This window comes from Balaenoptera musculus, chromosome 7 (assembly GCF_009873245.2).
Source record: "Balaenoptera musculus isolate JJ_BM4_2016_0621 chromosome 7, mBalMus1.pri.v3, whole genome shotgun sequence".
In the NCBI taxonomy this organism is placed as follows: Eukaryota; Metazoa; Chordata; class Mammalia; order Artiodactyla; family Balaenopteridae; genus Balaenoptera; species Balaenoptera musculus.
The window spans coordinates 16,954,461-16,971,218 of NC_045791.1; the positions used below are offsets into that span (position 1 = coordinate 16,954,461).

Here is a 16,758-nt window from a genome sequence, read left to right on the forward strand (position 1 = left end):
GAGTATCAGCGCCAACCCGTGGCCTTGTTATAACCCCAGGGGGTCCCACCCGCAAGTCTCTGATTCAGCGGGTCTGGGTTGTGCATTTCTCACAAGTTCCCAGGTAGTACTGATGCTGCTGTTCCGGGAACCCCCACTTTGAGAACCGCTGTCTTAGGGGTTAGAGACTAAACCAAGGTTTGCGCCGATCTGGGCTCCTCGGGTCGAAGTCAGGGAGTGAGTCAGTGTCTCAGCTGGCGGGCAAGAGCAGACTGGCAAACACAACGACAGAACTCAAGAAAGGGCTAAAACCTTTTATTGGATGTATTTGTCTCTTCCTGGCTCTTCACTCAACCCAACCATATGTTTACTTTCCACCGGCAACTGTGATTTTAAACGTCAGTTGACAAGCAGGTGTTCTGCACACTGCTATACGCAAGTTAATTTATTGCCCACAGACTGATGCAGTGCTCTCGCGCTGGCCTCCATTCCCACCAGCTCCACCCAGCCCTTTGTTCTGGCCACACTGAGCCCTGCAGCTCTCAGAAAGGAGCGGCCCTTGCATTCCTCCATCCCCTGTTGGTGCTGTGTCTTGGCCTGGCTGCCATTTTCCAGGCGAACTAACTCTTACTCTTACTCTCCTTTTTTTTTTTTTTGATGTGGACCATTTGTAAAGTCTTTATTGAATTTGTTACAATATTGCTTCTGTTTTGTTTCGGTTTTTTTGGCCCCGAGGCAGGTGGGTCTTAGCTCCCTGACCAGGGATCGAACCCGCACCCGCTGCATTAGAAGGCGAAGTCTTAACCACTGGACCGCCAGGGAAGTCCCCCTCCTTTAATTTTCTGAGTGTTCCCACCTGTGGGAAGGTCAGCCAGCCCTGCTCATTGCTGCCGTCATGTTCTGTCCAGATTGCCGTCGTGGCCCTTTGCAGAAAGTCACCAGGCTGTGGCTGCCTCATCCTTCTCAGCTTTTTGTCATCAGTGCCTTGGGCAGGGGCTCTAACTCCTGCTCACCGTGGTTGGGGTTAGAGAGAAATTGGAATAGTGGGGCAGGAAGAGACGGAGAGCTCTGCTAACCACTGAAATCCTGAATCATTCTCAACATCCCCCAGGGCTTCAGTGATTCAGTGAAACGGGACTCCAACAGGTGGAAAAGTAAATCTTTGTGATTTGTTTAAAAGCAAACAAAATAACTTCACTTGAGGAAGGATCAAATAGCCAGATCTTTTCTGCTTAGGACGAGCGAAATATCCTTTTGTAGCAGGTGCTTAGGTAAGGTAGATGGATGGACTGATAGACAGATACAGATAGGCGAATGGATGGATGGACAGATTGGGTGGATAAAGGGTGTCCTTAAGACTTCCTTATCAGGTCATGACCTGGAATCATATTTTGTTTTCCAAACATTCTTCATATCCTTTGGGTGAACTTCAGCTTCCTCTGGGGGAATATGTGTGCTCCAGAGCTTTGTCACGTGCCTGTTCTTGAGGGACCTGGTTCTAAAACGGAATCCAGTGTCTCGAGATGTTGTGCTGACTTGAGCTGGGGTCTGAGATGGACCTGCCTCTCATTGAATTCCATGCTGTGAATGGTTAGCACTTGAGCCAAAAAGTGGAAGACAAAAACCATCCCACTACGTTTAAAAATAATGAAAGGCTTTTTGGTCAATCTCGGGTGGAATCCAGTGTTCTGAGCAGTGGTCCTGCCACCATGACCTGTGAGATCTTGAGCAATTCACTTAGCCTCAGTTCTGTCACTTGTAGGACAAGGGAGTTCTCTTCCTGCTGTCCTGTTTTCTGATGAGTGTGAGTCATTTCTGGGGGACTCACAACTAGTTACCTTCACTTTAAAGATTGGAGGGGAGAAAACAGAGCACGAGGTCGGATGTATGATGCCGCCACATCCCAGGCGGCATAGCTTAATGCACTTCTGAAGACTAAACCAAGCAGGCTGACTTGAATGCTGTTGAAATAGCAGGCTTCAGTGCAGGACGCTGTTGGACATCTGCATTACTTCTGTTTTTTAAACAGTACTCTGCTGAGAATAAATCTGTGTCACTGCCTAATGGCTCTTGTCATTTTAGTGCAGTGATCAAGGAGGAAAAATGGAAGTACTTTATGTGGAAAAACAGGCAAGATATGAAGGTATTTCTTAACCCAGAGTGCGCAGCTGTCGGCAGTACAATACAGATCAACAGTTTCACTTAAAACAGTTTACCTGCTTTGCATGACTGAGTTCAGTTCACTGATCTTCATTCAAGTTCACACTGAAGTCATTTACCTGCGGGCCACAGATTACACCACACAGACCGAAGCATTATAGATTTTTCCAAATGTAATATACAAGTCCAAATTGATTGCAGCCCTACGTAAATTTAGTCAAATCTTTAATATGCTCTATTAAGGCGTGAATAAAACTTTAAAGCTTTGTCTCAGCTACAGCGTAGCTGGGACTGGAGCTGAACCAGTTGTGAACAGCCAGAATAAAAAGTCACTGTTGGACATGGTGTTTATTCTCAGCAATGTGGCATCTAAAATAATGAGCTTTGTTTTCAAAATGTAAAAATGAGCAATTCACTTGTTATTATAAAATGACAATTTTATAAGGGGGCTAGTTTGATTCCTCTTCTGACACCACCAAGGCTATAACCTCTGTTACACTGTCCATGGGCACACACCTCACGCTGACCATTGACTGTACCTGGGTGCCCAATGCTCCATTTTCCTAGCACAGAATCATCTTTCAAAACACAAGAGCAAAGGTCCTAGCTATTTTCCCCACCTCCAGTTGAGATGGGGAAGTATATTCTAGCAGCCCTGGCAGGTATTTGGCACAATCTGTGTTATTCCAGAATGACTAGGCAAGGCTTAGAATGAGGAATGCAAAATAAAATTGTGTGTTTTCAGAATTATTTATGCTTTAAATAATTTGTAGTCCCTTATAGGGAAGGCTTTCTGTGAAAAGACTGGATAGACTTGTCTACACTGTAGCGGAGAATGTGTATTCAGAAATACGATTCAGATTCAACCTTGGTTGCATCGTCAGAATCTTAGGAGGATAATAAATACAGGCTAGGTGGGAGATTCTGTGAGGGTTTCTTTGGTTTGGCAGGACTCTCTGGGTGTGTGGCTGGAAAGTGGGGAATGGGAGGAGAAGGAAATAAGGAGCCTTGCTGCTTTGGGCAGCGTCTATGAAGGATTACTTTAACCTGTGGCGTAGCCACTAGCCAGAGGGGGCTGGTCCCAACTGAAATGTGCTGTAAGCGTAAAAGCCACACTGGGTTTCAAAGACTTAGTAAGAAATGTAAGAAAATGTAAAACATTGCATGAATATTTTGATTCGTTGCACGTTGAAACTGTGTGTGGAATGATGATATCTGCGGCATACTGGATTAAAATCATTAAAATTGATTTCACCTCTTACTTTTTGAATGTGGTTGAGATTTTAAAATTACATATGTGGCTTGTATTTCTAATGGACAGTGCTGTTTAATACCTATGATGTATGGTGGGATTATGGCTCATGTTTACTTTCTTGCTTGTGTTTTATTTTTCAAATAGAAAATGTGAGAGACAATATTGTCTTGGAGAAAAAAATATATATATAGCTTGTGGATTTTGGAGTCCAGCCAGCATGTGTCTTGGCTATAGCTAGCCCTTGGGTAACTAACCTCTGAGACTCAACTTCCTCATCTAGAAAATTAAGATAATAACAGTTTTGATCTGATAATAACAGTTTTGATCTCAGCAGGTTGTTGTCAGAAATGCATGGGAAATTAGCAGAGAGCACTTATCACTGAACATAGGGAAAACGCAATAAGCAATCGGCATGGTTCTTTCTTAATCTCAGGACCTGTCCAGTGCCTCATCTTTTAATCCCTGACCATTTCAACTCAGTTCCTTGTTTCATTTCTTCCCCAAATTTGTATTTTCTTTCATGTCTATCTATCTATCTATCTATATTTACTTCTACACCCAGAAGGCTAACCTTTCCCTTCTTTTTCTCATCACTGAAAAAATCTCTCGTCTGGTTCCCCATCTTCTTACTTGTTCAGACTAAGGTACCTCCTACTTATTTACTTCAACTGTTCAGAGCAAGAATTCTCTCCTGGCTAAAACTATAAACCAGCCACAATCCTTCATCTGCCCTTGTCTGGATGCCACCTCCCGGGGATGCTGGGTCTTGCCTTTTCTGGAACTCTGCTTCTTTTGATGGGATGGTCAATCAAAGGACGATTGACTCCAGGCAAAAGGGGTGTAGGTAATGGGAGACTAAGGGTCATGTAAACAAGAGATCAAGAGAACAGGACAGGAGAAGAAAAATCGTGTAACTTCCCCCCCCCCCCCCCAAGGCTGCCTTTTCTTTCTCCTTGCCTTTCTTCCGTTGGCTTTAGAAGCTGTGCTATGTTCAACCATGGTAAGTACTAGGTGGTTCTCGTTGCCTTTCTAGATTCTTGCACCTGCAAGCACAACCTCCCACAGTGTAGCATGGCACACATCTAAAACCCTGTGCTGTTTCCACATTCTAAGAAATAAGTCCTTAAATGAAGATGGTTATTACTTGTTCTCTGAAATTCAGTGGCAAGGAAGAGAAAAAGATAGAAAACTCTGTGACGATATGTTGTTTCGCTAGGTGAGTTACCTGAGTCCTTCACAATTAATAAGATGAACCTCTCAGCCAGAGCTACATGAGATTAAAAAACAAAGAAATAACTTAAGAACACACTTGGAATAGCAGTGGTGGCGTGCCTCTTACAGTCCCCGATTTTCCTATGCAGGTTTTTTTTTTTTTTTTTTTTTGGTAATCAATCAGAACTATGTTGATTTTTGTTCCCATCTGGCAGCTGTAACTAGGTGCTTCAGCCTGTACTCTTAAGGTGATTTTTTTTTTTTTTTTTTGCCTTTCATCAGATCAATATGTTACTTTGCCTGTTTTATTTTTAGATTTACTGAGTGTTCTGAGGGTAGCAAAGGAAAGAAATAAGCAAATTGGTTTGTATTTCAAGTGTGGGCTGAGGTTTGACCCGAGAAACCTGTCAAACCTGTTTGGAAATTTAACAGGGGAACAGGTTTCACGGGTCTACTTTGCTGACAGCTGGGATTTTTGGAGGATTTGTTGTTGGGAGAACTGAGTGATTTCAGTGCCGGAGAACATAACTAGGGCCCCTCTGCCGCCCCAGGCAAGGCATGCTTAGGCGAGTGTGTGTGGGAGGGCCGACCCTGGATGGATAAACATGGCTGTTTTTCCTGGGGCATTTATTAATGAAATATTTACCACTGATCAGAGGCAGGAGGGGTCGTTGCCAACAATCACTTACCTGTGGCTTCCTAGAGAATCAGAGGGTTTGAAAATGTGAATGAATTTTTCTTCTTAAAGTATTATGTACATTTAGGAGAGGGAGGAAGAATTTCTGAAAATCCAAAACAAACACAGCTCTAAGATATCAGCTGTCCACATAGAAACTTACATTCTGGTGTCTTGGCTCTCCAAGAGAAGACAGCAAATGCTCTGCAGCTCCCTGATCTTCCTTTTCTTATTTACTCTTTTGGTCACTGTGGATAAATACTCATGACACTTGTGATTATCAGTTGTCTATGGTGTACATATAGCATCTTGTTCTCTGTCAGAGGTTGTAGAAAGAGCAATGATTGCCCGATTCAGAATGCAAATATGTGGGCGTGCAGACAGACATCTGTCCGTGCAGTCAACGTTTGATCCTCTGGGGGACCACTAAGGGGTATCGTTTTAAGAGCCTGATCTTTTCTGGGCGGCTGACAGTACAGCTTAGTGCCACAAAGGCAGTGAGCTAGTGAGTTACTAGCTGAACTCGAAGTTTTATATTTGCCATGGTTTTTGGATAATTATCTTTTTTTCCCCCATGAGGCTCAAATATATGACACATCTAAAAACATCTCTAAAGAAACAGAAGTGCTGCTGCAGATGCAAGTGTTATAATTACAGGTGTGCACGCCTACTAAATATATGTCCAAAACACACATTCAGTGACAGGCTAACTCCTGATTTTGCCTCCCCTGAAATTGAATGCAAAATTAGTGTCACTAAATATACTTCTTTGTTACCAAGGGCTGCCACTGCCCTTTTGTCTTGAAAATAATCATTGGGTTGTCTCTAGACAAACATTCTTTAAAGTACAGATATTGTTTCATCTGATGTGGCTATACTGTATCCATCTATTCCTTAAAGGCTAAAACCAGATTTATGGACTACATAAAATGCTTTCTGGATACACAAACAACAAACAATGAAAAAACATTTTTTTAAATTAACAGGCATCAACAGGTATAAATAAATTGTCTAAAGCATTTAATGGTCTTTAACACAGTCAACGCCCCTGGCCTTGAAACAGTGTTAAATTCTTTTTTTGCTAGTGGCAAAAAAAGCCATCAAGCAAGCAAGCCCAACTTGAAAATTTGGTACCGTTTCCTGGCCAGTCAGCACAGAACGGAGGGGCTCAATATTTTATGGGTATCTTTTTGTTGTTGGGCTTATGATTTTTTTTTTTCTCTCTCTCTCCCCTCTCCTCCCTGCTCAGGGCTGATCGTTGTGACGTTGGCCGTCTGCTGGATGCCTAACCAGGTTCGGAGGATCATGGCTGCGGCCAAACCCAAGCACGACTGGACCAAGTCCTACTTCCAGGCGTACATGATCCTGCTCCCCTTCTCGGACACCTTCTTCTACCTGAGCTCGGTCGTCAACCCGCTGCTGTACAACGTGTCCTCGCAGCAGTTCCGCAGCGTGTTCGGGCAGGTGCTGCGCTGCCGGCTGACGCTGCCGCATGCCAACCAGGAGAAGCGGCTGCGCGCCCACGTGGCCTCCACCGTGGATAGCGCCCGCTTAGCGCGCCGCCCCCTCATCTTCCTGGCTTCCCGGCCCAATGCCTCTGCAAGGAGAACTGACAAGGTTTTCTTAAGCACTCTTCAGAGCGAGGCCAAGCCCGACTCTAAGCCTCAGCAGGTGAGTCGTGAGTCACCGGATCGCAACTCAGAGGTGACACCTGCCAACCCTGCCACCGAAAATGGTTTCCAGGAGCATGAAGTGTGACTGTGTCAGTCAAGGAAGGAAGGAAAGCTGGAGCGCCAACGGGCCCTCCCCACACGGAAGCGACAGTTACCTTCATGCAGCAGTGACAACAGACTGTGCCCCCATCATCAGGGACAGGAGTGGAAGATGACAGGGGCCTGGGGAAAAAAACAGATGGCCACTTAAAAGTGTCACTCACTTACTTACGTAAGGGCTAATGCTGCTGCCAACCTGGCCTCAACTCTGGCCCACGTGTATCCATTCCTCCTCCTTCCTTCCATTAAGGACACGCGGAAAATTCAGTCAGTCAAACTGAACGTATCCAGAGCTCACAAAGTTTCGTTTTGACACTGAGCTCTTTCATTATTTGCAAAGGAACTGAAAGAAAGAGAGCACGGATTCCCCTCGCGACCCGGAATAAAAGGACACCCAGAAAAAAAAAATCTCAGGAGGGCTGGGGGGGCAGGGGAAGGCGAGCCAGGAGAACAATGCAGGAGGGGGCTGGTATCTCCTTCAGCTTCAGCAGCGCGCCAAGAAAAGGCCTAATTTGAGGAGCAGGATGGTGCTGGGGAGTCCCGGCCGAAGGGCTGGGGCAGAACTGCTCCTTTTCTTGGGCCGGGGCCCGTTGCACAGAGGGGTGTTGCAGCAGCTGATGCACACGGAGTTCAGTCTCCCCGGGGAGCAGAAGGATTGGTACCCGGCCGAGGCGATAAGACAGGCCGCCGCCGACGCGCACGACTTGCGGTACAGAATCCCTGCAACACAGAGCCGAAGGGGCGCGGGTAACCAGCCTGCGCCGGCCCCAGGACGGCAGCCCTGCGAGCCCAGATCCCCACGCAGAGCACGTTCTCACTCCTCCGACAGCCCAGAAACTTGGTGTGGCCAGGGAGCTGCTCCAGGTGGTTTTCCTTGAGCACCCCCCCCCCCCCGACCCCAAAATACATGACATGTGCAGTGGAGAAGGCAGGCATCATTTCACCTGCTTCTGAGATGCCGGTACCAGTGAATAAAGAGCTTTTACGATCAAAGTTCATGTTTTTTTGTTTAAACTGTGTACTAGACAGAACTTCTTTTTATGTACTTCTTTTTGGTTCACACTGTCTCATGCCAGAGAGGATGACAGGCTGCACTTCAAGATCTTATCTCTGTTGTTATTACTTTATAAGCGACCACAGAGAGATGGCTCTCAACTATGTGTTTATGAAATCCTGGAATTCTCTCAGTAAAAACCAAACTCCAAAGAGAATAAATCAGATCACTACCAAAGAGGCCCTGTGTGGGTTCAGTGAAGGGAGGTGGGGGGGGGGGCGCCTGGCTGACAGTGTACCAAACACTGCCTTGTTCCAAGGGAAGTTTTGCCCTTAGAACATATGGCCATTTGCCAGGTCAGCACCACACAGCCAGCACCTATTAACACATACTGTGTGGGCACATTAAAGGGTCTTCCCAATAAGACTGGAGGGCCCATCTTAAGGAGCTCGTGTGTCGTCAGGTCCAAATTGCAGCATAATCATCAAATTAGGGTGTCTTGGGTAATCATTTGACTTTATAAAGCTGGAAGTTTATTCAAGTAATAGCTAAGCTTATTAAATACTTTCCTGAATGCCAGGCACTCTTCAGATGGCTCCTAGCTCGTTTACTACCTGCAACAACCCTACAAGAGAGGGCCCCAAGATCATCCCCATTTTGCAGATGGGGATCCTAAGGGCAAGAGAGATTTAGTAACTTGCCCAAAGTCACACTTCTAGAAAGTAGAGCACCTGTGATTTGAACCAAGTATTCTGGTCCCATGCTGTCAAATCTGTAGTACTATATAGCAAAGCAGCCAGCCAAGTGAACCACAAAATGGTTTTGTATTTTGCAGGGGGGGAAGACTACTTTGAAAATAGCTTTTGGGGTGTGTGTGTGTGAGAGAGAGAGGCCGTTTTGTATCAATGAACTACTTTTCTTTTTGGACATACAACGTCCTACTAAAGCTGAACCTCAAAGTGATGCCTGTAGCCCATGTGCTGCCCTGCGTGTCTGAGGGACACAACACATTCACCAGTAGCCAGGGCTCCCTCCCCTCTGACTCCCTGCAGGCATGTGTGTTTGCAAGCATTACTTCCGTTTGGGCCCCCATCCTCCCCCTTGAGAATTGCTACTTTGGATGCTAGAGAAACAGTGAAAAAAAACTGAAGTGCCTAAAACTCCCAAGTGGGAGGTAAAGAAGTACTTTAGATTTATATTAAACATGCAATTTTATGCCATTTCTATAACTGCATGTTTGTAAGGATTGATTTTGTAACTCTGTTAGAAAAACCTGGAAGGTAGCTGCTCTGGTAAGAGAAATCCCATGGACAGAGGATGTGTAGGGGGAATGAGGAGCACTGTTTAATTTCTAAGGAACATGCTAAAGAGGTCCCAGAGTCTCTACATTTTCTAACCATTGCCCATTTTAGAAAATTAAGGTTCACTGTCTTTTTATTCTTAAATGTTAAAAGCCACTAACTGTCAGTTGTCAGTTCAACTTCAGTAAACTTTTTTCCTTTAAATAAATTTTAAAAATTAAAAAATATGTACTGAATACATCTTTTACTGTAAAAACGTTCAGACAGATCAGGTGAAAATGCTCCTTGACCTCTCTCCTTCCAATGCTACATCCTCCTCAGAGGTAAGCACTCTTATCAATTTGGGATGCCTCCTTCCAGGCCTATTTCTACGTATTTACATATGTGTCCATGGAGAAGAGGTCTGTGCATATGTCCTGATAGCATAACATAACATCCTATATGCTGTATATATGTATATCCTATTTGCATTTTCACTTAGTGACATGGCTGGGGATATATTTTTAAGTCTAACTTTGTAGGACTGAGAGTCAGTGATGAGGTAAGTTAGTTAGATAAATAACGCAAGATGGGTGCCCCAATTTTGTGACTGCTGCCCAGGGGACATCTCCAGATCACTTGGCTCTGATGGCCAGTGGGGCCTACGCTTGTAGTCCTGCAGGACTGTATATGTTTGCATCTTTAAAAGTTGCTGCCAGAGGGTCTGCCTTCCAATCAGCCTGAATCTAGGTGCTGAGATCCTCTTCTTTGGGGCACTAACTGATCTCAGCACACACTCAGCTACAGGGACCTATTAGAAATAAAATAGACTGCTTAGACAATTGGAAAGGTTGAAGAGATAACCAAAAGCTGGGGTGCAGTTGAATGACAAGGTACATCTCCTACACTAGGCCAGCACTTCAAGACTGGGAGAGGTGGCTGTTTCATCTAATGCACAGAAAGCAAAACAAGTCATCAAAAAGGAGAAAAAGATGAATATGGTCCAAACAAATAAATAAGATAAAACTTGAGAAGAAAATGTTAATGAAACAGATAAGTAATTTACAAGAAAGAGTTCAAAGTAGTAGTCTTAAACATGCTCATTGAACTTGGGAGAAGAATGGATGAACACAGTGAGAACTTCAACAGAGAGAGAGAAAATATAAGAAAGAACCAAACAGAAGTCACAGGGCTGAAATATACAATTATTGAACTAGAAATGCACTAGAGGGGTTCAAGAGCAGACTAGATGAAGCAGAAGAAAGGATCAATGAACTCAAAGACAGAGCAGAGGAACTGACCCAATCAGAGAGCAGAGAAAACAAAAAGGAATGGAAAATAAAAAGGGAAGATAGCTTAAGGGACTCATCAAGTGGATTAATATTCACATTATAGGAGTCACAGAGGGAGAAGAGCAAAAGGGGTAGAAAACTTATTTGAAGAAATAATGGCTGAAAACCTCCCTAACCTGGGGAAGGAAACAGACATCCAGATTCAGGAAGCCCAGAGAGTTCCAAATAAGGGGAACCAAAAGAAACATACATCAATACACATAATTAAAATGTGAAAATATAAGACAAGGAGAGAATATTAAAAATGGCAATAGAGGAACAACCTGTTACTTCAAAGGGAACCCCCATAAAATGAGCAGCAGATTTTTCATGAAAAACTGTGCAGGCCAGAAGGGAGTTGCACAATATACAGGCATACCTCATTTTACTGCTTTTTGTTTTATTGTCCTTCACAGATACTATGTTTATTACACACTGAAGGCTTGTGGCAACCTGAGTTTAGCAAGTCTATCAGCACCATTTTTCCAAAAGCATTTGCCCACTTCATGTCTCTGTGTCATGTTTTGGTAATTCTCACAATATTTCCAACTTTTTCATTATTATATTTCTCATGGTGATCTGTGATCAGTGATAATTGATGTTACTATTCTAATTGTTTTTGCTTTGTATTTTTTACTTAAGATATGTACATTTTAAAAAGACATAACGCTATCTGCACACACTAAATTACAGTATAAACATAACTTTTATATGCATGGGGAAACCAAGAAACTTGTATGACTTGCTTTGTTGCAATATTTCCTTTATTGTGGTTGTCTGGAACCAAACCCCAGTATCTCTGAGGTATGCCTGTATTCAAAGTGCTGAAAGAAAAAAAAAAAAACTTCCAAACAAGAATATTCTATCCAGCAAAGTTATAACTCAGAATTAAAGGAGATACAAAGTTTTCCAGACAAGCCAAAGCTAAAGGAGTTCATTACCATTAAACCGACCTTATAAGAAATGTTAAAGTGGCTCATTTAAGTTGAAAAGAAAAGGTGTTAATTAGTAACAAAACATATGAAAGTATAAATCTCACTAGTAAAGGTAAATGTATAGTGAGTGTAGTGGATTAGTCACTTATAAAGCTTGTATGAAGGTTGAAAGACAAGAGTAGTGAAAACAGCTAACTACAATAATTAGTTAAGGGATACACAAGATAAAAGTAAAATATGAGTGGACGCAAGATAGCAGAGTAGAAGGACATGAGCTCACCTCTTCTTATGAAAACACCAAAATCACAACTAACTGCTGAACAACCATTGACAGAAAAATGCTGGAACCTACCAACAAAGATATCCTATGCCCAAAGACAAAGAAGAAGCCACAACGAGATGGTAGGAGGAGCACAACTGCAATAAAAGCAAACCCCATACCCGCCAGGTGGGTGACCCACAAACTAGAAAATAATTATATCCCGAAAGTTCTCCCACAGGAGTGAAAGTTCTGACCCCAAGTCATGCTTCCCAGCCTGGTGGTCTGGCAATGGGATGAAGAGCCCCCAGAGAATCTGGCTTTGAAGGCCAGTGGGATCTTATTGCAGGAATTCCACAGTACTAGGGGAAACAGAAACTCCACTCTCGGAGGGCACACACAAGGTCTCGTGCACACCACTGCCCAGGATAAAAAGCAGTGACCTCATAACATCCTGGGCCAGAGCAACCTGCTGGTATTGGAGAGTCTCCAGCAGAGGTAGGGGCCAGCTGTGGCTCACTGTGGGGATAAAGACCCTGGGAGTGGTAGTTCTGGGGAGTACTCAGTGTCATGAGCCCTCCCAGAGGCCACTATTTTCTCACCAAGACCTGGCCCCAGCCAACAGTCTGCAGGCTCCAGTGCTCGGACACCTCAGGCCAAACAACCAACAGGGCAGGAACACAGCCCCACCCATCAGCAGGCAGGCTGCTTAAAGTCTTCCTGAGCACATAGCTGCCCGCTAAACAAATCCCTTACACGGCCCTGTCCACCAGAGGCACAAGACCAGCTCCACCCACCAGTGGGCAGGAACCAGTCCCTCCCACCAGGAAGCCTACACAAGCCTGTTAGACCAGCCTCATCCACGAGGGGGCAGACAGCAGAAGCAAGAAGAACTACAACCCTGCAGCCTGTGGAATAGAAACCGCAATCACAGAGAGTTAGGCAAAATGAGGCGGCAGAGGAGTATGTCCCAGATGAAGGAACAAGATAAAAACCCCAGAAGAACAACTAAGTGAAGTGGAGATAGGGAATCTGAGAAAGAACTCAGAGTAATGATAGTAAAGATGATCCAAGATCTCGGAAAAAGAATGGAGGCACAGATTGAGAAGATACAAGAAATGTTTAACAAAGACCTAGAAGAATTAAAGCACAAATAGGAACAATACGATACAATAACTGAAATAAAAAATAAACTAGAAGGAATAGCAGAATAATGGAGGCAGAGAATAGATAAGTGAGCTGGAAGATGGAATGGTAGAAATCACTGCTGTGGAACAGAATAAAGAAAAAGAATGAAAAAAAAATTAGGACAGGGCTTCCCTGGTGGCGCAGTGGTTGAGAATCTGCCTGCTAATGCAGGGGACACGGGTTCGAGCCCTGGTCTGGGAAGATCCCACATGCCACGGAGCGGCTGGGCCCGTGAGCCACAACTACTGAGCCTGCGCGTCTGGAGCCTGTGCCCCGCAACGGGAGGGGCCGCGATAGTGAAAGGCCCGCGCACCGCGATGAAGAGCGGTCCCCGCACCGCGATGAAGAGTGGCCCCCACTTGCCGCAACTAGAGAAAGCCCTCGCACGAACCGAAGACCCAGCACAACCAAAAATAAATAAATAAATAAAAATAAAAGTAGCTAAAAGGAGGAGGAAATTATTAAAAAAAAAAAAAAAAAATTAGGACAGTCTAAAACACCACTGGTACAACGTTAAATGCACCAACATTCGCATTATAGGGGTCCAAGAAGGAGAACAGAGAGAGAAAGGACCTGAGAAAATAGAGAAGAGACAATAGCTGAAAACTTCCCTAACATGGGAAAGGAAACAGTTACCCAAGTCCAGGAAGTGCAGAGAGTCCCAGGCAGGATAAACCCAAGGAGGAACACACCTAGACACATAGTAATCAAATTGGCAAAAATTAAAGACGAAGAAAAAATATTAAAAGCAAGAAGGGAAAAGCAACAAATAACGTCCAACGGAATTCTCTTAAGGTTATCAGCTGATTTTTCAGCAGAAACTCTGTAGGCCAGAGGGAATGGCATGATATATTTAAAGTGGTGAAAGGGAAGAACCTACAACCAAGAATATTCTACCCAGCAAGGCAGAGAAATCAAAAGCTTTACAGACAAGCAAAAGCTAAGAGAATTCAGCACCACCAGACCGGCTTTGCAACAAATGCTAAAGGAACTTCTCTAGGTGGAAAAGAAAAAGGCCACGACTAGAAACAAGAAAATTATGAATGGAAAAGCTCATCAGTAAAGGCAAACATACAGTAAAGTTAGGAAATCATCCACACACAAATATGATATCAAAACCAGCAGTCATGAGAAAAGGAGAGTACAGATGCAGGATATTGGAAATGCATTTGAAGTTAAAAGACCAGCAATTTAAAACAATCTTGTATAATTGCTATATCAAAACCTCATGGTAACCACAAACCAATAGTCTACAATAGATACACAAACAAAAAAGCAAAAGAAATCCAAACACAATGCTAAAGATAGTCATCAAATCACAAGGGAAGAGAACAAAAGAGGAAGGGAAGGAAAAAGCCCTACAAAACAAATCCAAACCAATTAACAAAATGGCGATAAAAACATACATATCAATAATTATCTTAAATGTAAATGGATTAAATGCTCCAACCAAAAGACATAGACTGGCTGAATAGTTACAAAAACAAGACCCATATATATGCTGTCTACAAGAGACCCACTTCAGATCTCGGGACACATAAAGACTGACAGTGAAGGGATGGAAAAAGTCACTCCATGCAAATGGAAATCAAAGGAAAGCTGGAGTAGCAATACTTCTATCAGACAAAATAGACTTTAAAATAAAGAATGTTATAAGAGACAAAGAAAGATACTACTTAATGATCAAGGGATCAATCTAAGAAGAAGGTATAACAATTGTAAATATATATGCACCCAACATAGGAACATCTCAATATATAAGGCAAATACAGCCATAAGAGAAGAAATCAACAGTAACACAATAATAGTGGGGGACTTTCACACCCCACTTACACCAATGGACAAATCATCCAGACAGAAAATCAAAAAGGAAACACCGGCCTTAACTGACACATTAGAGCAGATGGACTTATGTGGCATTTATAGAGTATTCCATCCAAAAGCAGCAGAATATGTATTCTTTTCAAGTGCACATGGAACATTCTCCAGGATTGATCACATGCTGGGCTACAAAATGAGCCTTGGTAAACTGAAGAAAATTGAAATCATATCAAGCATCTTTTCTGACCACAACACTGTGAGATTAGAAATCAACTACAAGAAAAAAAAATGTAAAAAACACAATAACGTGGAGGCTAAATAATATGCTACTAAACAACCAGTGGATCACTGAAGAAATCAAAGATGAAATAAGAAAATACCTAGAGACAAATGAAAATGAAAGGATGATGATCGAAAACCTATGGGACACAGCTAAAGCAGTCCTAAGAGGGAAGTTTATAGGAATACAATCTTACTTCGGAAAACAAGAAAAATTGAAAATAAACAACCTAAAATTACACCTAAAGTAACTAGAGAAAGAACAACAAACAAAACCCAAATTTAGCAGAAGGAAAGAAATCATAAAGATTAGAGCAGAGATAAATGAAACAGAGTCGAAGAAAACAATAGAAAAAAATCAATGAAACTAAAGGCTGATTCTTTAAAAAGATAAACAAAACAGATAAATCTTTAGCCAGACTCATCAAGAAAAAAGGAGGGCTCAGATCAATAATATTAGAAGTGAAAAAGGAGAAGTTATGACAGACACCACAGAAATACAAAGGATCATAAGAGACTACTACAAGCAAATATATGCTGATAAAATAAGAACCTAGAAGAAATGGACACATTCTTAGAAAGGTACAATCTCCCAAGACTGAACCAAAAAGAAATAAAAAAAGGTGAACAGACCAATCACAAGTACTGAAATTGAAACTGTGATTTAAAAACTCCCCAAAAACAAAAGTTCAAGACCAGACGGCTTCACAAGCGAATTCTATCAAACATTTAAAGAGTTAATACCTAGTTTTCTGAAACTCTTCCGAAAAATTGCAGAGGAAGGAACACTCCCAAATTCATTCTATGAGGCCACCATCACCCTGATACCAAAACCAGACAAAGATACCACAAAAAAAGAAAATTATAGGCCAATATCACTGATGAACATAGACCCAAAAATCCTCAACAAAATACTAGCAAACTGAATCCAACAACACATGAAAAGGGTCATACACCATAATCAAATAGGATTTAACCCAGGGATGCAAGGAGTTTTCAATATCTGCAAATCAATCAGTGTGGTACATCACGTCAACATATTGAAGAATAAAAGCCATATGATCATCTCAATAGATGCAGAAAAATCTTTTAACAAAATTCAACACCCATTTATGATAAAAACTCTCCAGAAAGTGGGCATAGAGGGAACCTACCTGAACATAATAAAGGCCATGTATGACAAACCTACAGCTAACATCATACTCAACAGTGAAAAGCTGAAAGCATTTCTTCTAAGATCGGGAACAAGACAAGGATGTCCATTCTTGCCACTTTTATTCAACATAGTTTTGGAAGTCCTAGCCATGGCTATCAGAGAAGTAAAACAAATAAAAGGAATCCAAATTGGAAAAGAAGAAGTAAAACTGTCACTGTTTGCAGATGACATGACTATACATAGAAAAACCCTAAAGATGCTACCAGAACACTACTAGAGGTCATTGGTGAAATTGGTAAGGTTGCAGGATACAAAATTAATGCACAGAAATCTGTTGCATTTCTATACACTAAAAACGAAAGATCAGAAAGAGAAATTAAAGAAACAATCCCACTGAGCATCGCATCAAAAAGAAAAACTAGGAATAAACCTACCTAAGGAGGCAAAAGACCTGTATGCAG

The 16,758-nt window shown here is 42.6% G+C and overlaps 2 protein-coding genes across 2 annotated transcripts in view; one reads left to right on the top strand and one right to left on the bottom strand.

The window, feature by feature from the left end:
• The window catches only part of GPR39 (G protein-coupled receptor 39), a 235,237-nt gene extending 227,763 nt beyond the window's left edge, over window positions 1-7,474 (top strand). The window contains exon 2 of the mRNA XM_036858044.1: window positions 6,532-7,474. Within this exon, the coding sequence (XP_036713939.1) occupies window positions 6,532-7,040 (509 nt within the window). The 3' untranslated portion in view covers window positions 7,041-7,474. The remainder of the gene's footprint in view (window positions 1-6,531) is intronic.
• Window positions 7,475-7,494: 20 nt separating this feature from the next.
• The window catches only part of LYPD1 (LY6/PLAUR domain containing 1), a 48,771-nt gene continuing 39,507 nt past the window's right edge, over window positions 7,495-16,758 (bottom strand). Inside the window, exon 3 of the mRNA XM_036858045.1 lies at window positions 7,495-7,774. Within this exon, the coding sequence (XP_036713940.1) occupies window positions 7,539-7,774 (236 nt within the window). The 3' untranslated portion in view covers window positions 7,495-7,538. The remainder of the gene's footprint in view (window positions 7,775-16,758) is intronic.